Source organism: Abramis brama (assembly GCF_963993115.1).
Source record: "Abramis brama genome assembly, chromosome: 17".
NCBI lineage: Eukaryota > Metazoa > Chordata > Actinopteri > Cypriniformes > Leuciscidae > Abramis > Abramis brama.
The window spans coordinates 8789997-8816018 of NC_139979.1; the positions used below are offsets into that span (position 1 = coordinate 8789997).

At 39.1% G+C, this 26022-nt stretch overlaps 1 protein-coding gene across 1 annotated transcript; it reads right to left on the reverse strand.

Annotated features, from left to right (window-relative positions):
• Positions 1-2407: 2407 nt before the first annotated feature.
• On the reverse strand, positions 2408-22164 carry rspo3 (R-spondin 3). Its single transcript, XM_084089886.1, has 6 exons — positions 21416-22164; positions 12816-13010; positions 12510-12653; positions 11187-11330; positions 10911-11090; positions 2408-3303 (listed from the first exon to the last, which is right to left on the reverse strand). The coding sequence occupies exons 1-6, from the start codon at positions 21507-21509 to the stop codon at positions 3107-3109; spliced, it is 954 nt and encodes a 317-aa protein (XP_083946012.1). The 5' UTR covers positions 21510-22164; the 3' UTR covers positions 2408-3106.
• Between the last annotated feature and the right edge of the window lie 3858 nt (positions 22165-26022).

The window sequence follows — 26022 nt, forward strand, 5'->3', positions numbered from 1 at the left end:
TTCAAAACTGTCTATCTATCTATCTATCTATCTATCTATCTATCTATCTATCTATCTATCTATCTATCTATCTATCTATCTATCTATCTATCTATCTATCTATCTGTCTGTCTGTCTGTCTGTCTGTCTGTCTGTCTGTCTGTCTGTCTGTCTGGCTGTCAGTCAATCAGTCAGTCCATCCATCCATCCATCCATCCATCCATCCATCCATCCATCCATCCATCCATCCATCCATCCATCCATCCATCCATCCATCCATCCATCCATCCATCTATCTATCTATCTATCTATCTATCTATCTATCTATCTATCTATCTATCTATCTATCTATCTATCTATCTATCTATCTATCTATCTATGTATTACAGTTTTTCTCCATTGGTTTGGCTCATTTCTTGAAACAGAAATGACATTCTCAAAACAACATGGACAAACCTCCAAACCACTTGGCAATTGTTCACAACAGAATTGAATTTCTCATTCATTTCATCAAATTGTCTCAATGTCTCAGTACATCTTTGCAAATGATTAAGTACAGGTAGCCTACATTTAGCACAATTTCCAAGTGAATAGATCTTGTTGATCTAAACTGATTGTTGATTCTCAGTCTAATGGTTGTTCGCTCCAAAATGTGTCAGCGTCATTTCATTGTATAAGTCATCACATGCACAATAGTCTGTTCAATTGTCAAAATTAGTCAAGAACATAATACCATGAATAGCCTACCATATGTGTGTGTGTGTGTGTGTATATATATATATATATATATATATATTATACCATATAATATTATTGGCCTATTGGCCACCAGGCCATGGTGGATGTCAGGCCAGCGAGGGGGCAATATAACTATGTGTGCTGCCATATCTGAGAATGGTGTGGCCACTCACATCCCCAGTCTTGGCCCATACAATACACAGAAGCTCCTCATCTTCTTGGACCGCCTTCATTTTGATTTGATCCCTGAAAATGAGAGAGGTCTCGTAGGGCTACCACAATATGTCATTGTATGGGACAATGTGAATTTCCACCGTGGCCCGCTCATCAGGGCCTGGTTCACTATCCATCCAAGGATGGTCATGGTGTTCCTACCACCTTACTCTCCTTTCCTCAATCCTATTGAGGAGTATTTCTCCGCTTGGAGGTGGAGAGTGTATGAGCATCGGGCTCAAGATCAGAGGTCCCTGCTCCATGCAATGGACGCTGCGTGTGAGGATATTACAGGAGATCAGTGTAGGGGATGGTTGTGACATGCACGCTGTTTCTTCCCTCGTTGCATCGCAAGGTAGAATATACGCTGTGATGTGGACGAGAATCTGTGGCCAGACAGACAGCAGCGTGTGGATGGCCAGGAGGGTGAGGATGGTGGCCAGGAGAGGGAAGGTGAGGACAGCGACCAGTGAAGAACTGTTAGTTGTGAAACTCCAGCTTTATTTACAGCACTGTAGGCTGCATATCATTTTCATTGTTTTTTGTTTGTGTGTTTATATTACAGTATATTATGCTGTATACATTTTCTTATTACTCTGATGTATGGAAGTTACTTTATGTGTGTGAATGATAATGGTTACAATTTCCTTGGCAGTATGAGTGCAGTGTGTGATGTCAAACCTTGGAGGCTACTCTTACCATAAAATCCTATTTCTTTTTTTCAGTTTTATACACAATTGTATTCTGTTAGCTAGACAAAAAACAGTACAGTAACCATTGTCAATGAAGGACTGGGCTAAGACTGAAAGGTGGACATGAGGGATATTTCAATGGTCCTCTGCCAGTGACAAAACATCTAAACATTTTGACTTGCAGTGCTTACACAATGCCAAAGGGACAAAGCATTTTGGGGGCACTGACTGTTTAAATGAGAAGGAAATTTAGTTTTGACACATGAGTGAACTGTTTTGGGAGAGGTATGAGCTTTTGCAGGTGAACCATGGTGTTGTGCCGAACCATCCACGTTATTTTGGCAAAAGCACCAAGAGTGTTGAGAACGTCCGGTCTGTTTCAAGAAGTGAGCCAAAGCAATTGAGAAGGATCTTTGCCATTTTCGTGGCACTGACTCTTTACATGGGAAACCAATTTAGTTTTGAAGCATGAGTGAACAGTTTTGGGAGAGATTTGAGCTTTTGCAAGTGAGCTATAGTGTTGTGCTGAACTGTAAGACTGTTTTGCCAAATGATCTTAGAGTTTTGAGAATGTAATTTCTGTTTCAAGAAATGAGCCAAACCAATGGAGAAAAACTGTAATGTTCACAGAGAAAATTAAATGTGGATATATAATAAATGAGGAAGAAATCACACATTTGTATCTTTAAATGGTGTTATGCATCACCAAACATTTATAGCTAAGCTACTGTTGTGTTTGATGTATATTTATGCTTGTCGAGACAATAAATAAATTACAAACGAATACAAACTCAGTATTGTTTATTTGACATACAGGTGCTTTTGATTTCTGGTCAGATGGCTTCAATGGAAAGCTCAGATCCTGTTTATACAGACAGGCAAATCAACACTTTGTTCGGAGAAAACTGAAGTTAAAACGTTGCAGCGAGAGTGTTGTTGCTCATCCAGTATGAAGAAAGCCAGTTCATTAGCCATTTACACCAATCAACATGCAGTCTCAGCCTCTGGCGGCAGGCAATGTCCGCGGTGGCAGTAAGCATGCTCATTTTTAATTTACTCAGCCCCCCAAAAATAAAAAAATACAGACGTTTATACAACAACTCTACTTTAATGTCTCAAAAACCTACATTCAAACCATGATACAGTGCTGTACCTGGACCCCCTTTAAAAAAAAAAAACATTCCACGGATCATCGGACATGCCCAGCCCCACGATACACAGTTCAGCCTCAATCCAGCACCAGACCGGGCCCACGGGGGTGAAGGGTGCCCTCTGAAGGAGAAGTTCGAGGGGCGTCCTGACTGTCTGCAACTGTGTGGATGACGAGCGTCCCCTCTCTCACGTGCATATACAGTATACGTTTAAATTATACAGGTAGCAGCAACACCCCCTCGGCGAGGGGTTAAGAGAGTGAGGGGGTGACACGGACTGATAGGGGAAAGAAGAGCAGCAGCAGAGGAGCAGCAGCGAGGAGCAGCATCTCTCTATACTGTTCCAGCGTCCCTGCTCTGGTCCCTCCTGCGACGGTGCTCTGTTTTGTTCCGGCTTTCAGAGTCCTCTCGGTCGATCGTCTCCTTCTCTCGTTCTCTCTTCCTCTCTCGACGGGCCTCGACGTTGTCTTTCTCCTGCAGGTTGAAGGGTTTTTTCTTCTCTCTCCGCCGCTGGCCTTTCGGTGGCTTACCTGCAAGGACAATTGGTGACAGTGTGAGACACTTTTTTAACATTAAAATATAGAATAAATCTGTGTTTTTTGTCAATTTTATCGTCTGCCAGGAGAAAATTTGATCACTTAGAGAAGTAATAGTACAATAGTAAAAAAAAAAAATACACGATCTGATGTAGCACTACAGTTCAAAAGTTTTATTCAGCAAGTATGCATCAAATTGAACAAAGTTGACAGTATAAGACATTTATAACATTACAAAAGATTTCTATTTAATAAATGTTGTTACTTAAAACATTCTATTCATCAAAAAATCATGCTTTCCACATAAAAAACAGCTGTTTCTTGAGCACTAAATCAGCATATGAGAATAATGATGCTAAAAAAAAACAGCTTTCCTATCAAAGCAACAAAATACATTTTAAAATATATTCTATTAAAATTGAAATTCTATTTAAAAATCTATTAAATGAATAAGTTACACGTTTACATTTACTGTTTGGGGTGTGTTCAAAAGTAACAATCGCAATGTTTTTGCTCATTCATCTGGAATAAAAGAAAGTATTGTAACCAGAAAAAGTGCGCACACAATATGACCAGTCAGAGTTTGGCCGGCATCTGAGCTGATTTATTTCCCATACAGGCATGTTGAATCATTCTATCATTCTATTAATCAGGCTTTAGTGATTTTCCCATCATCCTTCATCTCTCTCCCGCTCCAGATGGAATTACTCATTCAACCTAAGATGACCATTGTTCTTAATTTTGGACTGTTTTGGTTGGGAGACATCCCTTCAGCAATCATCACTTCTATTTAAAAGTATTTTTCATAGATTATTAAGAGTTTGATGGAATCCAGGTTGAAGACCCATTTATAAAGTTGTGAAACAGCAGAACCATCTGGTGGGGTGTGCGATTGGTTGCGTCTGGTCTACCACAAGATGACAGTCTTGTACAACAACCTTTTCCATTTCATTTGTCTTTCTTTAACACTGTCAAAGAATGGTTGATCAGTGTTTTAAAGGGATAGTTTACTGAAAAATGTAAATCCTGTCATTATTTTCTAACCTTCATTTAATTTATGAGGTGTGAGGTTTTTTTTTATAGTGAACTTTAAAACTAAAAATTAAATAAAACAAAAATAAAATGATTAAAGCTTAAAGGAGAACAATTTTAACATTGAGCTCATTTTTTTTGTAAATTTGGAGTGCTGTCAGTACAGAGAACGACAAAAATCGGTGTTGCCTACTTTTGTCCCCTTTTTCGGTCGAAGTCCACAGTAGTCGATTGTCGAGTTCACGCAGTTAGTTAGTTACCTATGATCACGCGTGTGAACTCGACAATCGACTACTGTGGACTTCGACCGAAAACAGGATGTAAATACAGGTATGTGCGCTGGCTGAATTAACATCACTTTTATTCATATCTTTCACATCTACTGCAGTCAGATTCACCCGTGTTAACTCTAAAGGAATCACTCACATGGCTGGGCACTTGTAATGACACATCAAGGATGTTAAGAGGCTAAAAGCAGGTTTAAAACTTGCCCCATTCAAGTCAACAGGGTGCAAATTTTAAAAAGAGGATAACATGGTGTAGGCAACACCGATTTTTGACGTTGTTCTCTGTACTGACAGCACTCCAAATTTACAAAAAAATTAGCTCAATGTTAAAATTGACCGGAGTTCTCCTTTAAAGGGTAACTAAACCCCTGGTCAGAGCCTGAATCCACCCACTGGCAATATTTGAAAAATGCTGGAAAAGTAGGCAGAGCCCAGTGGAGAGGGGGCGTGCATCTGAGACGTATCTCTCTGTAGGCAAGGGCGTGGTTAGCTGGTACCCTTTGATGTCAGAGGGTACCACAACTTCCAATAGGAAAATTCAACTGCAGTAGCCACTGTTCAACCTGAAGAGGGCAGCACTCAGACGTCCATATTTAGTAAAATTAAAACACTTTAAACACAAATGTCAAAAAAATTACTTGAATCAATGAACAGCACTAATAAAGCCCCATTCTTACAGATTATTAACTAAAAAAAGTTGGTTTAGGGTTTAGTTACCCTTTAACCTAAAAGTAAAATTCAAAATATGAATAAATACTATAATGGTATATAAATAATATTAAGAATGAATATGACATCAATCCTGGTGTTGAGTGTTGATATGAACGATCATAAATTTCAGTTTCTCACACAGCTACTTGTTCCTTCAGAAAGAATATAGTGCAAATGTTGGACGCTGTGAAGGGAGGGTGGGATCTTATGATTTCAAAGCTAGCTCGCTATTGCTAGCCTCTCTGAAATTGCCTACCCTGCCTTTAACAAAAAATAACAGCATATTGTTTAAGAACAACATGAGGGTGAGTAAATATGACAGCATTTTCCTTTTCTGATTAATTATACACTGGAAATGCAAAAAGGTAGGCGGCGACCCATCAATTGCAGAGTCAGATAACTTTATCTCCATTGTGCTCTTGAGCAACCAGTCCGGTTTCTTCCAGGAACATGATTCCTGCAATTACTGCACAGTACGTCTCTTTGGAATAAAACTGTCAAGATGAGCAACCACGGTGAAGCCGCCCAGCTGAATGTTTGACAGCAGAATAAGCTAACAACCGATTAGCACATCAAAAATAGAAAGACTCAAAATACAAATTCTGTTAATATTACTTTATCTCGCCGTTGCTCAACGCTCACGGCTAGCCAATTTCCATTATTGTCAGAGGCTTATCGGTGGGGCACAGATGAGGATTGGAAAAGTGCTGAGGTGGACAGCCACCTCTCCCCCGCTTCTCCCCCCAAAGCAGGCTCTACTAATCAGCCGGACTCTCTCCGGACTCCCTGCCCACTGCAACCCACACTGACCCACACATTCCTGGGGTCTAGCCAGGGCGATAGGGGGCCACTGACGACTCTTGTTTTGTGACTGAAAGTAGTTCAGGAGGATGAAGTGAAATCCCCCTCCTCGACCTCTCGTGGGCTCGAGGATGTTGTGATTGCACTGTGCATTCTGAACGGGCCGACTCATGTACGGTGTCTGACCGATCAAAACATACACACGCGCGCACACACATTTCACTCGCTGTCGTCACCTCCCCTCTCGCCGTCTCTTTAAACACAGGAAGTTCCCCTTCACGCACACTGTTGTCTTTGTCGTGACGATTTGGAGATCAGTGGATTAGGCGTAATCCTCTGCCTTTCCCATAAACCAAGGCGTAACATGACCAGAGCGCTGTGCCAATTATTATGGAGATGTTTACTGCCACTCTTTCGGAGATGGAAGGCTGTCAAGTTTTTCAGTAAACAGTCAAGCGACGAAATTAATACAAGTGATTTCCTCAGCGATGGAGCATGTTCTTGAGCATCTGGTTCACCACTGAAGTAGCAGAGGCAATCCTAGTGGAAAATGTCATGGATCAGAGGTTGCTTGTTCAAAGCTCATGCAAGAGACCTACTGGAGTTATGTAACATTTACGTATCAATTTTGACACGAATACGACAATTTATGTCATGCAGTATAAAATACAGTGTCATAAAATTAAAATGGATAGCATAGCAGATCATGTGGGCTAAAAGGAATTTGATGAGAAATCAGAAAATAGGAGACCCATGTGAGAATACTAATGTATTTTTCTCAGGAGCCCCATCTGAAAAAACAGGAAAGTTCCACTGGAAAAGTCCCCATTTGTTCTCCATTTAATCTCATTGCTATAGGAGAAACAATTGAGAAATAGATTATTTTGTGAATTCTTCTTTTGGGATACTCTAGTTTTAGAAGCCTGTTTCTGCCTTAGACAAGTGCATTTAAAATGTAAAAAAGGAGATAAAGTGCAAAATAAGAATTAAAAGTAAGATTAACTCCAGTCTTCAGTGTCACATGATCCTTGAGAAATCATTCTAATATGCTGATTTAGAGCTCTAGCTGAATAAAAGTATTAAATCTTACTGCTCACTGACCCCAAACTTTTGAAAGGTAGAATAAAGTGTAATGAAATATTGAAATATGTGAAGTGAAATATTATGAGAAATGAAGTGTTTTCTAAAAGTTTTGTATTACTCTTTGATGGCACACGGCTTCCATTTAAAGTTGAATCTGAGCATAAGTTTACAGGTGCTCTATCAACAACTGAAAATAGCCACATGATAATGGGTCTATTCATCATTTCTGGACGAATCAATGGATTGCAGTTCCATCCTCCTCTAGGATATGTTGCAAGCTAGGAATGGTTTGGAACAAGTTTGTCTCATAGTTGTGTCTATCTAGATGTTTCAACATAGGTGAAATGAGGAGTCATCTGGCTCTGATTATACATTATTCTTGAAAGAGTGATTGAGAGGGGAGAAAAGAAGGAGATCTTAAAGGAGGATGGAGATGAGAGGGTGAAAAGTATGCCAGGACAGATGGAAGATTGAAAATGTGAAATGCTCTAAAATCAACCCTGACAACCCAAATCATCCCAGTCTGCTGCTGTTAAGGGCACAGAGGCAGAGGTGGTTGAAATAGGATATGATGTCGGGTGCAGTGGGGCACATTTTCATTAATGAACCCTGGGGGTGGGATGGGGTGGGGTGGGGTGGAGGGAGGCGTGCTGTCGTCCGGGGGCTTTTGGCAGGAGCCAGGCGGGGATTAAGGGCTCTGGCTCGTCCCACAGGAGGAATGCCCGGGCTTTGAAGGCCCAGTATAGCTGCTCTCCCTTAGGGAGGTTGGTGCTAGTGTGGACGGCAGAGGCATGCAGGGCTACATACAGAGTTCAGTGGACGATTGAGATAACACACACACAAAAACTCAAACAAAAATATCTCTATCCATCTATCTATCTATCTATCTATCTATCTATCTATCTATCTATCTATCTATCTATCTATCTATCTATCTATCTATCTATCTATCTATCTATCTATCTATCTATCTAACCTATCTATCTATCTATCTATGTAAGTCAGTCAGTCTCTATCTCAATATTAAAAACCTAAATGAGCACATGTTGACATCAGGAGTTGAGTTTTTAGAAAGTCTGAAAGGGAAAGGACAGGGGCCAGACACAGGGTTGCGTTTGGACAAGATGTGTAAGAAAAAGGTCAGGATTAGTCAGAGGGAGAACACGAAAGAAAAACAAATGACAAGTAACGGGAGAAGAATGAATTTGGCTAGGGCAACAACAAGTAAAGCAGTTGCATGTGTGTGTGTATCGGGAGTGGGGGGCGGACAAGGAGGATGTATCAGTGTCAGAGGGCGGCTTGGGATTACTTTGAGCTGGCGGGGGTCGGACCACTGACCCTGCTGGTGTATGTGGAACATAAACACGGACAGGACAGAACCCCGGCAGATAATTAGCGCGCAGTTGATGTTCTAGGAGTTGGGGCAGCTGGGTAATCACAAGCGGGGGCGAGGTCGATAACCGAGCCTGAAACGCACCCCTCAGCTGTGGCCCCCGGCGGATCAACATTGCACTGACTCCTTTGATTTAACATGGAACAAAAAGTCTTTCTCAAAAAGCAAAGAGGTTCTGCTGAAAGAGAGAACACACTTCTAAGATGAGATGGAAGCTCTGTTCCTACATAAAAAGGAACCTCATAAGTGACTGATTTGGAACTCACAAATAACATGAAGGTGACCTGATAATTTAACAGTTCTGTTAGTTATTAATTATGTTATTTTAAGTTAATTATACTGAATTTATTATACTAAAACAGCCAGATTTATTTATCAATACTTTCCTGCTAATTGCATATATACTGTATACTACATATATATATATATATATATATATATATATATATATATATATAGTTAACTATAACAATAACTATATGTGTCCACAGCAGCAGACGATATCGTTTATTTTTATTCTAAGCAAACACTGCAGTTATGTCATCTAGCGCTTTAAATGCAGGTGGATTCTGATTGGCTGTCTTTTTTATCGTTCATCAGCTAGAAAAAAAATCGTTCTGAAAGTGATTCCAACGATATAGTTTCTGTGTCGTTACTGTAATAGTTGTGGTGTGGACTCTATTCTTTTATATTTAGAACCATTTTAGAACTGATATTTATTGTTATAAGTATAGTTATCATCCTAGGTATGAACGGGCCTTTAAAGCAGCGCTATGCAGTTTTGGCCATAGATATCATATAATAAAGGCTAGCTGTCTTACGGTGGAGTCTCTTCCGGCATCACCGTTCGGCCATCTTGTCACAGGCAGGCTTTCAGGGCGGGCTCTGTGGTACCTGATGTAAGGTGAGTGATCAGCACGAACACAAATACTCTTATCTCGCTGAAATCTTGACGGATTTACAAACGGTTTGGTTTCTTACAAATGTTATTAACGTGGCTATAATTCCGAATGCTTGAACATGTATGTTATAATTATTCATATGTATGCAGTGTCATAACTACATCTCTGACGTTTATAACAAACCAAACCGTTTGAAAATCGGTAGAAAATTGAGCAAGTTATGGTTATTTAAAAAGTACATGCAGCATTAAAACAACGAGCTGTCTGTGGCAAGATGGCCGCCACGTGCGGACGTCGACCTCCATTGGCCAGCAGCGTGCACGAGACATCTAGCCTTTATTATATGATATCTATGGTTTTGGCAATTTCTTCGCTGTTTTCTCGCTTTTTGCTCGCGGGTTTCTCTATAGAGCTCCCCCTACAGCTTCGGAATAGATATTTGACAACACTGTCGTCAAAACTCGTTGGCGACTCACCCGCCTCCCATCTTCTCCCTCATGTCATGTGCATTTGTATTCAAAGAACCCGGCAAATGCACAAAGCCATGTCCACTGAGGTATGTATGATACACAGAAGGCTAGCATATAAATGTTTATATAGTGTATGTGTGCAGTGCCATAAAGCAATTTGTTACATCGCGAGACCTGATACCTGAGACCTGAGACCCGCCAGCCCAAAGTTGCAAGGGTGGTTTTTCTGCTCAAAGGTGCTAGGGGGGTGCGAGAAGACCACCATTCAACCCGAAAACAGTCATATAACCATTCCAATGACTCCGAAGCTGTCCAGTTAAGGTAAAAAAAAAACTGCATAGTTCACCTTTAATTGTGACGTGTTTTTTGTGTTTTTCTGTTGCATTTTTGTGCGTGATCAAGTGATATCATTGTTCTTTGGAGTCAGAGAAGTTCAAATTTAAATCTCCACCTCCTTTATTTTCCTCTCTTCCCTCTCTCTGCGCTGAGGCCCTGACTGTTTATGAGGTGGAGAGCGATGGAGCATCGAGTTGGCCTGCTGTCTGTCATAAAGCAGCAATGTCCCACAAATACCACTATACAAATAAACATTCAAAACATAACTGGCCAAATATGGTTAAGATTACAACAGCACAGATCTTTGAATCTGCTCCATGTATTTGTTTTGCATCGGTTGGGAAATAATTCTGGCTCTTACATTTAGAATTACAATCCAGACGATACAAAACAAGCATTTATATGATAATAAAATGAGCAGAGTCAATGTTTTTTGTAGATGTGGAAAATGGATAACAGCCTACTAGCAATTCCATTCGCTAAGTCAAGCATCGCTATTATTACTTCTTTACTTTTCTAAGTGATCAGACTTACAATTTTCAGGGACGATCGGGCCTATTTATCAATAATTATATTGGCCACTTACATCTTCTTCTTTTGACAAAGCACTCCCTCTTCTCAGAAGTCTGTGGGCACGGGCTCCCCATTGGAGAAGGATTCTGTAGGACCCTCCTGGTCCTTGTTTCTTCACCCCATTTGAAGCCGCAGGTTTTTCCCAAGCGCGAGCAGGGGCTCCACTCACTCCATTCGCCCAATTCACAGTGCACTAAAACACAGTTAACAAATCAGTGAAGCAACATAACACACGCATACAGCACTGCAGGGGTTTTGACAGCAGATGTACAGTATGTCAGAGACTGACCTGTTGGGATGCACTCCACTGAGTCATTGGGCTCAAACTTGTCTGGGCAGATGTGATGACATTGCCCATTTAGGAGGTAGTGTCCCGGCACACACCTCGTACACGTGTCACTGTTTTGACAGGAGTCACAGTCCACAGGACATGCTGTAAAACCATCACACACACACATTATATTTACATTTATAATTATAGGGGAGACACTAACTAAATGTAGTAAGACTACTAACTAAAATGTTTCTACACCAATTTGTTTCAATGTAGTAGTTTTATTTCATGACATGTAGTTTTTAACAAACTACAAATAATGTTGTTGTGCATCTAAACTCCACATGGCTGTTTTTAGACGGCCCTCTCTCTTATATGTAGCAGTGGAAAGTCTAATTCATTCTAGTGAATCGATTCATTCTAGTGATCCTCTCTTTAATATTATCGCTGTCGGGCAGAAACCTTGTATCTCCATATTTCGTAATATTTCTATCATTTACTATTGTTCACACTTTATTTCTGTCTGTGGGTTTTGCAAATATTAACCAATGAAAAGTATTAAAAAGAGCTTGTGATTAAACCTCGTAACTCCATTGGATCCTCAAACTGTCACTCAAACCTCATAACTCCACCCTGCCTCTACCGTGAATGAAGTGCCTTACACATTTTGGACCGGGTCTGCTTGTTTGCAATGCAAGGGTAAATAAAGAACTGGTTGTTTGAATAAGTGCATCATTTTCTTTATGTTTTATTAATTTGATGAGCAGAAAAGAGAGTCTTAGTCTAGAATTTGTTTTTGAGTCATTAAATAGTCCCTGCGTAGCACTTTGTCTTTAATAATATGAGATTTTGGCCAAATGACAGTAAAAAGTGAGCACCCACATAGCTACAGTAAACTTAAGAAGTTGATGAAAACATAATGCAATGCACTTACTGCCTCAGATGCAGCCGTTCTAATGAAATTCTCTAATGAAATTCTCAGAAATGTGCTGGTCAAAAACATCGTAACTCCATTTGAGCTCGATTTTGGGAAAATGTTAACAATATAATGGCACATGCAAGTCTCTGACCATATATAAAGCCACAATATCAACATTGACAACGTTTTGTTTCATTATTTTTTTCAATTTCCTGAAAGTAGCGTTTTTAGAGATATATAGAGGTTTCCACCCAACAGTGATATGTAGCGTGTAGTGTAGTTTTACTTCATCAAATTATGATTAGCTTGTAGCTTGGAAAGCTACAGTTTCAAGTATAGCTTACACAACACTGGTGGCCACAGAAAAAGGAAGCTAAAAACTAGTCTATTATATCTGTGGCACTAAACTGAGCACTCACCAGGGACACACTCTTTCTTGGTTTCGCTGGGCACCAGCCCATCTGGACAGCTCTCCATGCACTTGCCCTTGTGCAAGTAGGATCCCGCTCTGCAGCGCAGGCAGAAGTTCCTGTTAAAGCACGAGTCGCACTCTGACCCACACTCTGGAAGACAGGTTATGCACTCATTACCACATTGCCTGAACTGAGAAGAGAATGCTGTAGCATGCATATCAAAGCCCATAGTTTCATTATACCGTAACTAAGACAAAGCCGTCTGTAGTGTAAATATTTCAAGGAGAAGCTGAGGTGAAACATGCGTCTTACTCGTGCAGTCGTTCCTGTCGGGGGAACGGGTGCCGTAGAAACCATTGGGGCAGGAGGCCAGGCACACTCCGATCTGCCTCATCCCGTCCCTCTCCAGGTGAATAAAAAGCTTGGGTTTGCACGTCAGACAGCCATTGTAAACGGAGCAGGTCTGACAGCCTCCCTGGCATCCCTGGGTGCTCACCCCTGAACCCTCTGTGGTAGAAACATCATTTTCACATTAGGATCAAATAACATGTGTGCTCAAAATGATGAATGAAAATGTAAAGATCTGAGAAGTGTAATGGATATACATAATTTATGTATTTTCTGGAGAGTGAAACCACTGGTGTCAGTCTAGGCCTTTTCTTTCATTTCCAAGTGTTACACAGCTACAATATTACTTATATATTTTGTGAGGGATAATGTGCAGTCAGCTTGTCGTCGCAAAATAAAGCAAGATGGGCAAAATATGGGCAGATTGCAAAAAAAAAAGGTAAATTATATTATTCTAAAATCTAGCATATTTAGATCAAATGTAACATGTTTATTCTGTTACTGTATGTAATGTATATTTTGTTTTTCTGTTTTAAAGTTCTCTCTTATCAAGCAGTAGTTGCTGCATCATCACTGCTCATTTCCATAAAGTTAAACTTTGTTGCACCACCAACAGTTTTCATGTATGTTAATAGTCTCACTACTCTCTGTTTTCTCATTCTGGCTATTTCTAACCTGATTGGCTGCTTTTACGCATCTCATCAAGAGTAAAGGGCACACAGGATTTTTTTTTATCCATCTGCCTGTAAATAAAGTCACTGATTCAATAGACACTTTTGAGGACTAAATAATCACTGTATTACTTCCATAGTTTGCAAGACTAGTGGCATCATATAAGGTATTTAAAGTAGCGTGTTACATCAATTCACATTTAATGCCATGCAGGGCTTGACACTTTTTTGCTCACCAGCCACTGTGGCTAGTGGTTTACCAAAGTTATTAGCCACTCAGCATTTTCACTGACATTGATACCATGGGGAAAAACTGCCAGATAGATATTTTTAATGTCTCATAATTTGGCAGCAGTTAGATTAGGCTGCTGTCAGTTTAAGACCGAATGCACGGATCCATTATACTGTTACACATGTGTTTTCTTTCTCAACTGTTTACGTTCACTTGCAGCAAAAAAGAACTCAATTTTGTACTGAGAGGCAGCTTTCTGTGCGCGCACTTTGGGTGTGAGCACGAACGAGTAAAATTATGCGCAATATGCGCAATATGCCCTGTAACCAACAATATTCCTCCGGAGCAAATGAAACAAGTGATACAATTACCAGCACTGCTGGTATTGTGTATCTATTAAGCGGAAAATTAATATTGTAAGCATTTCAGATATTTCAGCATCGATATGTATCGAAAAATCTATATTTTTGACAACATTACATTGCACTTAGTTTTTTTTTATTTATTTCAGATGCCTTTTAAGAAGACTACAATTGAAAAATGTATGTTATATATAAAATTCAACCCGCCAAAGTGGCTAGTAGGAGTGACTGCGTTGCACGCCATTGCTGAAATTCACCCGCATTTGGTGTTAAATTCAAGCCCTGATGCCATGGTATATTGTTTAAAAGTTTGTGATGTGGTCAATACGTTTTGTTTTTTAAAGAAAATAATACTTTTATTTAACAATGATGCATTAAATTGATCAAACATGACAGGAAAGACATCTATAATGCAACCCCACCCCCCTTCTGTCTACTTCCTCTAAAAAAGTGTCAAATTTTACGAGGAAAAAATGACACTTTAGTTAAACATTTTCACATTTTAAAAAAATATATAATATGCAGGAATCCAATATTTTTCTTTTTCTCCTGTCAACACCTAGTTACAACAAAACATACTTGGCATTTACTTGGACATTCTCAACATTTATAAGAGCAAACACGAATGGTGGGTACAACTAAATGGTTCCAGGTTCTCTGAGGAAAGAACAGAGCCATCAATTAAAGCTACAACAGTGACCATAATGTAGTGTAATAATAAACACGACAGGAAGCACAGTCATCTGTGGATTCTCCCGGCAGAGAAACTAATCAACAGAGACACGTTGCATACCGGGGTTTGCACGCAAACGGCAGCACAGTAGCCTTTGTGTTCATAAGCCAGCAAACAGAGCGGCCACACTGTGACAAAACCCCAGACAGAATCGACTCGTCTCCACCGGAGACCTCCAGCTGTGAATACATGCTGAAAAGCTGCCCACCTGACAAAGAGGTTTCTCAATGTCCTAGTGACATATTTAAAAAACACTCTCACTCACAACTCCCTTAAGATAAGATCTACTCTTAAATTATAAAGCTGATCGCTGACCTGACAACCTTCTGGACAGAACAACTCTGAAACAAAAAGAGATGGTATTTCTGAGAAATAGTCCTCCTGACTGTTCAAGGGGATTAAGAGAACATTTTCTTCAGCTTTTTGCTCAAGGGATTGTGAATAATGTTTATGCACTATGGCCTCATTGTTTTGGCTCGGGAACTGAAGAAGTCAAAAGTGATTGAGTTCACAGTTACTGTGAGAAGAACAGACGTTCACTGATCTATTCGCATCATACTGTAAAGTACAGTGCAGTACCTTGTTGAATTCGGTAAGGTAAAAAAATGGAAGGTGCTTCAGAGAGCATCTCTGATTAAAGTCAATCGGTTCCAGGTGTCTCTCAAAGGTCAGTCTCAGATGGTTAAAGGCGCTGCATTTTAGAAGGGACTGACCCTGTCTCAGCATCTGGATGAGGGTGAGTTAGGGGCAAAGCGAAGATTGGTCTAGCTCAACTTAAGAGAAGCAAAAAAATTGCTTCTGCTTCTAGTTTCACTTATGTAATTTGAAATGATATGGCTTGAAAGAATGTTACATAGTAAGGATTTCTACAAGCATCAGTAAATCTAAACAATAAGGCAGCAGTTAAAGGACAGGAAATGAAGGACCCTAACATCACTGTAACAAACAGACTCACAATGAGTCTGTGTGTTACAAACTCATTGTGACTTGTTAATTAAAAAGAAAAAAAGACAGTAAAATCAGTAATATTATGAAATATTATTACAATTTAAAATAACTGCTTTCTAACTGAAAATATAATTTATTCCTGTGATGGCAAAGCTGAATTTTCAGCATCATTACTCCAGTCCTCAGTGTCACAAAATCCTTCACAAATAATTCTAATATGCTGATTTGCTGCTCAAGTAACATTTCTTATTATTATCAATACTGAAAACAGTTCCAACGGTTAAATTTTTTTGTGGAAACTGATACAGTTTTTGTTCAAAATAACAGCATTTATCTGAAATAGAAATCTATTTTTAACATTATGTTAATGGATGATGGACAGATGATGGATGGATGGATAGATGGATGGATGGATGGATGGATGGATGGATAGATAGATGATAAATAGGTAGATAGATAGATAGATAGATAGATAGATAGATAGATAGATAGATAGATAGATAGATAGATAGATAGATAGATAGATAGATAGATAGATCTAGATCTGCTCTTACATTCCATACTACTGAACTCGGGCTCGGGCATCGTTGTTTTGTTTTGTTTTTCTGTCCCCCTCCCCTGATTTTCAGAGTTCAGTCTTGGCCGCCAGATTGCCATAGATCAAGGATATTCTGTTTGACATATCTAAGCAATCTTTACAACTGCTGTCCATTTGCCCAAATGTGTTCCTGCCAAAGCTCTCTAATTCACAGAACCCTTTACACAGAGGAATTCTGCATGCCCTTGCACTGCCACAGCCCCTGGGTAGGCTTGCATAACAACCACACGAGCACTCCTGAAATCCGAACGTTCGAAATCGCTTCGCCACGGTTCAAACTCAACGACCACAAAAGCAAGCATTCCCAGAATCTATCGGTAAAGCGGCAGAGTTAAAACCTAATTAAATAACAAAATGTAAGACATCGACATTAAACAAAAGCATTTGCTTATTGCCCAAAGACTTGTGGTGTGAGTTGGTGAGGCAAGCCGACACAATTAATTTCCTGGGATATTTACAGCATGGGGAGGCCACACACAAGCAGAGATAATTTACTAAAAAACACAGCCATGACTTTTTTCACAAGGAAATTAGTTACCACATACTGTCATTGACAAAGCTGTGAGGGACTTAAATGGTGACCTCACCTTATGTCTTCTGTGACCTAGTACACTCATAGGCTATTAGACAAAAGTGTATACATGTACCACAAATACACTCACATAAAAAATAATAATAAAAAAACACCCTTGCAAAGCATTTGTATGCAAGAAAGACATTCTGATGTTATAAGTATAAGATGTTACAAATACTTTAGCATTAAAAAGGTATCCATTTTACATGCAAATCAAATCCTTGTGGTGTCTTGTCAACACAGAGACACAGAAACTCACACACAGAACACAGGAAGTGTTTGAGGTCAGACGACCGTTTGGTCACTCGCTGTGAACTGATAAATTAGTCATGGTCATTCACCCAGGTTTCTGTCCATCACAGGCATTTTCTCTTATTAAGTCTCTTAATTAGCAGCCTCTGATGATGGCTGGTGCATTCAAGATCAAGAGGACAGCGGTCATCATGTTTGACACACTTCACTGTCAAAGTGTTAAACAGCAAAGATTTGACCATACATAAAAAGATTCATCACCCTGCACACCTGTATCTAAAAATAACATCACTTTGGAATGAGTCAAAATCTGCTAAGGGGTAATTAAATGCAACAAATCATGTAAAAATGTATAATCCTTTATTGGAAAATTAAACAATATTTTAACAAACTTTGATAATTGCCTTCATCTTTGAAACAACTGAGAAGATAGTGATATAGGCTACATTTTATAAAAATCATCTGTCAAGTTTATAATATATTATGGGAGTCAAATTGGTCGACTACAAGGACTCATCTCAGGCTCACTCATTTAACAGTTCATATATTGCCAAAATTATGAAAAAAAGATCAGTCAAGAATAGATTATTTTTTTGAAAATATTCAAATCAAGAAAATCGTCCAACCAACACATGTTGGACGATGTTTACTAACCTGGCGAAGTTTTTCAATTGGATTGGGGTTTATTCTCTTTAACATGCAGTGTGAAGTATTTCACTCAGTTCCCTGATCATTCCGATTTAATTTAAGCGAGTGAAGAACAAATTTAGCTATTATGTACATTATCATCTCTGATGGACAGCATGTTGAAACCACTCAGGCCGCCATATTCTCCGTCTTCTCGAAAAGCGATGATATCACTTTTTTTTTTTTTTTTTTGACAGACATTGATGTCGTGAGATTCAAATAATGTGGATTTGAAAGCAGATGGATCGGTAATAATTATTTATTTCTTAGCCGGCAAGTATCCAGAGAAGTGATTGATGCCCATGTCAATATTTTAGTTCTAATATTCCAACCGACATCCAGCCTCGAGTTTTTGACAGACGTGATAACGTGCATAATGTGAAATATGTTTGATTTGTGGGTAAAAAATGTGCTGTAGACATTCAAAATGCTTTTAAATGCATTAAATGAAGTTTATTTCATGGTTTAAATATTTCATGTTACTCAGAGACCGACATGTTTGTCTTGACAAAAATGTCAGGCTACATTCAGCTGTCGCAAATTCGTTGATTTTTTTTTTTTTTTTTTTTTTTGGCAAAAAGTTGTTTTATCGTCTCTTATAACAAAAACTATTTTATTTAAACCCATGAAAATTCAGATCCTGTTGTAAATAGTGAAAAATCACTTTTTAAAACTGTTGTTCCATTATTATCAGATTTTGACTCGTCTATGAATTGATCAAAAATATGCTGAAATGAGCGAAACAAATCTGTTCTTTAAGGATAACCCAACAGTGTTTTCTCTTTAAATTCAAAATAACAGCTGTGTGCTCAACTAGCTGTCAAAGTCAGATTAGATGCATATTTTTCTCATAATATGCCACATGAGAGAGCACATACTTAGTATGCTGAAGACACTGTCCTAGCCACAGTCCACAATTCTGGCACCATCTCAGTTTTAAAAAGAAAATATGGCTAAGGGTTTTGTATTTTGAATTCCATAATATCATTTTGTTCTATCAGACTTGAAATAATCCAGTGAGTGCCACATAGCCACCATTGCATTTTTGTGGCTCCCTGATACCAAAAGCTATTCTATTGCTCTAATTGGTTTTGTCACAACTAATTTGGACCACATGTTTATACATTCATACTAATCTAGCCTTTTAAATCACATTTGTATATTACTTTGCTTATTAAAATAAAAATCACACTCAGTTCCACAGTTCTGGAGCCTGTCATGCATGCATTGCTTATTTCCCAAATTTGTGTTTCTTTCTCCTATGTAAAACAAAAATATTCATATACATACTTCATCCAGGACCATAACCACCATAGACAGTGAGGGGGACATGACCTCCAAATTACACTTGGTCCCCCACAATCCTTAGTATTTGGTTACAACCTTGACTTGATGCTTCTGATTAAAAGGGCCTTTTGAACGAAATGGGGAATTCCTTATGTTACCCTCAACTAAAGCTATTCAAATTTGTGCAATAAATTATAAAACATGTACTAGCAGGTATTTTATGTGCTCAACTATAAAGATGCCCCAATGGCCCTGTGCAGGCGTTAAGTGAGGTTCGGGCCAGAAAACGTGTGACCAACAACTAAATTTAAACCTTTGTTTTTCAAGGATGTATTCAACATTGTTGCAAACTGAAAGAAAAGGGGAAACTGTACTTCTGTCAATACTGAACTTACTGAGGTGTCTTCCTATCCGTGAGCAGCAACAGTCAATAAATGTGTAAAAAGGACCAAGCGCACGAGGGACCAAGGGTTTTCAGCGTAATGCAGTGGCCGCTAGAGAGCGATCCTAACAAGAAACTGGACTGGCCAGATACTAGACGAACAGTGCACACCGAAACTATAATAATGATGAACAAATACATGCTCGCTCTGTTAACTAAAATGACAGAAAGAGAGAGTAAAGCAAAACACAAGTAAAACTCGTCAATGAAAGGAAACTTAAGAACTGCAACATAGCCTAATAGGCCTACATGATTTAAAACACATTATAAAACCAGCGGTCTGTCCGAGGTACGTGTCCGAATAAAACCACACAAGTGTCTACTAAAAAGAAAACATCTGTCGTGACTTGCGCGTCTTCTAGCTCGTCTATCTTTTAGGATACCTCAGCGCAACATTTCCCAAATAAAAGATTAAGTAGCTGTTTTTTTTTTTTTCTGCAAATCTCGCTGTGGCGAAACCTATGTAAAATATCCCTTAAATTAAGCCATCAAAACGAAACCATGAGGAACACAGTCACTCTTTAGTGACAGGCGCAGTTTCACGGGCTCATCTCAAGCAACAGGCTATACGCTGTTTGCAGGGTTGCCAGGTCTTTATAACTATCCCAAAACCAGCCTGATTAGGCTGCCAATAGGCTAAGACCAACCCCCTTAAAAACAAACCAAAGTATTCCACGCATTTTACAATCAATGTTATGCATTTTCAACTTGTATAAAGCATTGTTAATCACTGAAAATGTTTAGGCTAACTGGACAGAGGATTGCTTGGACAATGTAGGCTAGCCTACTTGTACCATGTAATGTTACTTGTAGGCTACTTGGATTAGAATTTTACTGCTATTACTTCATATATGGACCTTACTCAGCGTAGATACATTATATTGCATTTTTCACAAATGAAAACGGCTGTATACAGAAATACCCCCATGACATATAGCCTATGACTATTGAACATATAAACAGCATAAAGTGTATAGCATCTACCCTGAGTAAGGTCTACCATCGTTTATTTTTGTGTTGGCCTAACTTAACTCTAAAACACTATTTAACTAGACTACATTCACTGTATTGTTTCTGCCATATATAGCCTAAATATTCTGCCTATCTAAAAAAAATTTAAAAAAAAAATTGAATTGAATTAATTTTACCTGATGTTGGCTGGTTAAAAAAAGAAAGAAAAAATCATCCCGCTGCCACAATTTAAAAATAGCCAATTTCTTCGGGAAACAGCGCATTTGGCAACCCAGGCCGTTTGTCACAAAATATGAACGAAGAAAACAGTGATGGTCATAAGAACAAAAATAGCATACTTCGATAACAATAACTCAATCACAGTTCTTCCAGCTGGTTGCAGCTTCCTAACTGCTTTAGTTGTCAGCTGCCTATATTGTCATATCCCGAACCACAGAAGAGATGTCGAGTCCGCTGGTTTTCTTTTTAGAGTTTGAGTTTTACATTATTTTATTTATTTATTTATTTATTTATTGCAATGGCGCGTCTTCCTTGCCAAGACATAAAATAAATAAAAAGTTCCATTCTCATGTAAACCTTTAGCCTATCTTAATCAGTTTCCTATCACCTGATCATTATCAATATTCTTCCATACGCGACTTTTTTTTATATATAAACAATCATTTTACTTTTTAAGTCTCTTAAAATGAGAAAAAGTTTTAAAACATCATGACCACTAAAAAAGCGATTCACACAAACAGCCAGTAGCCTACAAGTCACGGTGCAGGTGTGCGCAAAGCATCAGATCAGCAGCGCGCAGAACTTACGTTTGTGTTGCCGGTGCCTGGTGCCGTGTTGCTGACAGTTTGTGTATTCCATACAATGCAAGATCAAAACAATGGAGATCAGTTGTAATTGCATAGTAATCAGGGGAATGATGCTTGTCTTGTCAATTTCAATGTCCCTTAGCGCACTCTGATCTGTGCAAAACTCAATATGTTATTCCTAAATCGGGCAGAAGCCCCAGCTCTGCTCACGCGCAAGAGAACCAGAATTTTCAATGGCCCAAATGCACCTGGGCCGATTCGGCAGTAACATATTGGAGGCAATCCACATATGTGCCACTGAGAGATATCCAAAGAGAGAGCCACTCATTCCATTGAAACAATGAAAGTGTTAGTTCTCCATCCAGCGCACTGTAAGCAAAATAGGGAGAAGGGAATCAAATTAAATTGGCATGGTGATCAATTTGGATTGTCTTCCTTAATGACTGTGCGTATTCCCCTCTGTGATCCTGTGATCCAACACGACACGTCCAGGTGTGAAGGTTACTTTATTTATTGAGCCTGGCATGTAGGAGGTCCTCGCGTCATCCTCATCACACCATCTCGAGAAACTTTCAGTGAAACTTTGGCGCTTGATTGGTAAATAGTCGCCGAAACTTCGCTCTTCTCTGTTCAAATCTCTATAGCTCACAGTTTCACGGTTGAGCAATTCACTATCTCTCCCTTTCTCTCGCCTGCTCCCAGCTCGTATGCTCGTCTAGTAACTGATGACTTCAGCTCTCTGCAGTCTCTTTCCCCCCTCTGAACTCCAAAGTTTATTTAGAGGGCGAGCACCCCACGTCAGACACCCCACGGGCTACCAACACTCGCTTTTTTCATTATATCACGTTTTCCAAGACTCGAGAACTTGAATGGAAAAAGCAGACACGGACGGCCAGACAGACAGACAGACAGACAGACAGATAGATAGATAGATAGATAGATAGATAGATAGATAGATAGATAGAAAATAACACACATTTATCCAAGACATTAACCAATAAGTTAATCAATAATAAATTAATTTCTGTTATCTTTGTATTTATTAAGTTAAACCTTTTTTAAAAACTTGTATTTATGATACATTTTAGTATATAATTTTCTCACGTTTCATATTTTTTAGATATTAATTCCAAATTCAAAAGCATCTTAGTAATATTAACTGGCCATACATATGGTTGCGATAATAGAGGAATTTCCATTGTGATCCTCTAGAGGGGGTCAGTGCTATAAGAGCCACATTGCTGAGCACAGACTGCGTACAGGCAAATAACTGTCTTTTGTTTTAGCACGTCTGACTCCGAGATGCGTTTTCAGTTGTTATGCATGCAATGGCCACATAAAGACAAATCCTTGCATTTTTTTTTTTTTTGTGCGCCATGGAGCATAAACAATGCTGGTGATTACTGGTGTATAGGCTACGTGAGAGCGCTGCACAGCACAGTGGTTCCCTCTTCTCCCACAGGGAATCTTATTTACACGTCTGGCAGTGGGACGGGGAGGCCTGCTTTTCTTAACCAGCATGTTGATGTTTATTAGAATATGAGGTGGACCAATGTTTCCTCTGTTGTGGCTGCTCCATCAATCACAATGGGTGCAGAGGGGGAAAATGCCATAACTTTTGGAGGACTCCTTCTAGTAAAGTGCAGTTGTTCGTGCCCAGCACCACTGAAGAGGGTGGTCGCTTTTCAGATTAGAGGGATTTAACTGCCGTTTTTTTGTTCTTGATTATTCATTAATGAGAAGTCTTTGGTAAATTCAGCTGTAAGGGATAAAACATGGTTTAGTTTATGGTTGTCGATGTGGGGGGTGAACATTCCAAGGGAGTTGATCTTCATATGGGAAGGGGGGACAGAATAAAGCCCCTCTTTGTGCCCCCTACTCCTTTGATAAATTAGTCCCAGCGACAAGCTCTAACGGGGAGCGGGGAAGAGGAGGTGAGGTCATTTGGTCACTCTATGTGACGGCCGATGAGAGAAGCCGTCAGCAGCCTGAAATGAAGCCGAGCAGGTGCACCACGCCGACAAGGAGCAAAGGTAACTGAAAATGTGTGAGGACTGCAATATCACACATGGAAGTAGTCAGCGTAAATGGCTGTATGGATGCTAACTGCGTCTAATCCTGACACTGGAGTATTTAAGAAGACCAGACACAGGATATTTTTATTACAGGAGCTTGTTGCTCCAAGAGGCATTACAGAGTGGACCACATGGCTCCATGCACTCTCATCCATCCTGATCCCATCACATTCTCCACCCATAAACCTCAAAGATGAGAGATCCCAGCACAGGGAATGGTGTGATGTGCTATTGTGCAGAGATGACCTATAGGCGGTTGCATCATGAAATACTCTTATTTGGAGTCGAGAAGATTAAAACAGTGCACAAGTTAGTGGTGCTGAAGCAGGAAGGAGACAGGAGAGGATGAAGATTCTGCCATGTTCTAAGGGCAGATAAACAAGGGTTGCGAAACATAAACACAGGGAAGTGGCGAGTGACGTGCAAACTCAGGTGTACACGTGCGCTGTGGTCTGCAAATTCACTTTCACCTGCTCCCCGAAATCCTCAGCAGAATTAAGGTCTTCTGACAGAAGTTCCAAACAGCAGAGTTGTGCATATTTCAGAATTGAGAAGAAAGCCTTTTAAATTACAGGTCTGAATTTGATTTCAATTGAAGTAACAATAAGGATGCAGAATTGCAATTTGAATTTGAATGTAAAGAACTGGAATGGAAATAAATTGGAAATAAACATTTTTAACAAAAAAGAAGAAAAAAAAGCAAAGACTAAGATAGATAGATAGATTACATTAAATTAAATTATAAATCAATATTAATTGATTTTTATAATTTAATGAATTCAATATTTTAATAATTTAATATAGACCTATAATATTATCTATCTATCTATCTATCTATCTATCTATCTATCTATCTATCTATCTATCTATCTATCTATCTATCTATCTATCTATCTATCTATCTATCATTTAATATATACTTTTCAATTCATAAGAAAATTAATTAATATATTTAATAATTTAATGTTTAATGAATTCAATATTATTTTACAATTTTAAAATAGGCCTCCATATATACACTGCACAAAAATGCTTTTCTTACTTAGCATTTTTGTCTGGTTTCCAGTCCAAATATCAAAAAATTCTTAAATCAAGATGCATTTACTAGATAAGTAAAAATAGATAATATGTTATGTCTTGTTTTCCAGGGGAATTAATCAAAATTAATTCTCCAGAAAACAAGACATAATATCTTATGGCATTTTACTACTTTAGTAAATGCATCTTGATTTAAGATTTTTTTTTTATGTTTGGACTGGAAACAAGACAAAAATACTAAGTAAGAAAAGCATTTTTTGCAGTATACACACACACACACACACACACATATATATATATATATATATATATATATATATATATATATGAGTGAAATTGAATTGGCTACACCTCGAAGGAAGTTTATAAAAGGTTTATTCATATTTATTTTTTTAAATATATTTTGATCTATATTGTCATTCCAATTAAAATTCAGGTTACTTCCTTAGAAGTGTGGACAATTCAATTTTACACTTATGAATTGAAAAGGAGCCTGAATTTTCCACAACCTTGGCTTTCAGACATTTTAACTGGGCCAGAACTGCCTAAAATCTAAATAAACAAAGAGTCTTGCTCATAGAATGGTGTGTGTTGCACTGCTTCTTTAGGCCTGACCGCTGCCACATGAAACACATGTACCTAATAAAAGTGTGAAAGCTCTTCAAAATCGATCTAATCTGAGAGAACAGACTGAGCAAAGCCTACAACATACGCAGACTTGAGCGGGATTTGCAGGCTGCTGAATTCCTGTGGCGAGACAGCTGCTCGGTACAGAGGAGTCCAACCAACGGCGCTCTAGAGCTTTCCCAACACTTCATTCAGTCTCACTGTTGCTGAGCAACCCGTGAGCCAACCTGGGCCTTTCCGAGTGAGGGGATCGGCTGTCTATAAAGGGTCTGGTGGTTTATATTAATCAGCATGATGCCGTTAGATTCTTTCATTTTGATTAAGGTTCTTCCCCACCTCCTGACAGGTGGTCTGTCTGTCCACGGCTGCCCTATTGTCCCGCAGTAATCACTCTCTGCCCTGGACATGTCAGGGAGGATTGGGGAACGGTCACCCTGGAGTGTGAACGTCTGCAGTTTTTCTGCCAGGCCACTACGGGTGTTGCATTTCAGCTGCCCTTGAGCTCTCTCGCGTTTGTTTGTTTGCACTTAAACACTCATTATAGTGTGGATTTTATGATGCCACCCCCCCAACTTTTTTTACAGGCTCTTAATGAGACGGAGTGAGAGAGAGCAGGGACACCTGGAGGCACAGCTGACAACCACTGAGTTTAAAAAGGAGTTAAAGAATCAGACAGCACACAAGTGAAGGGAGACAATAAGTCAAAACTTATCCACCAGCTCAACACAGACGTTCTACTTGCTCGTAAGTAATTCAGCCTCATTAGCTTTGAAATCCATTGGCCATTATACGCATAATTCTGACAAAGCTGTAGATATAGGGTTAGTTTACCCAAAAATGAAAATTCTCTCATCATTTACCTTACAT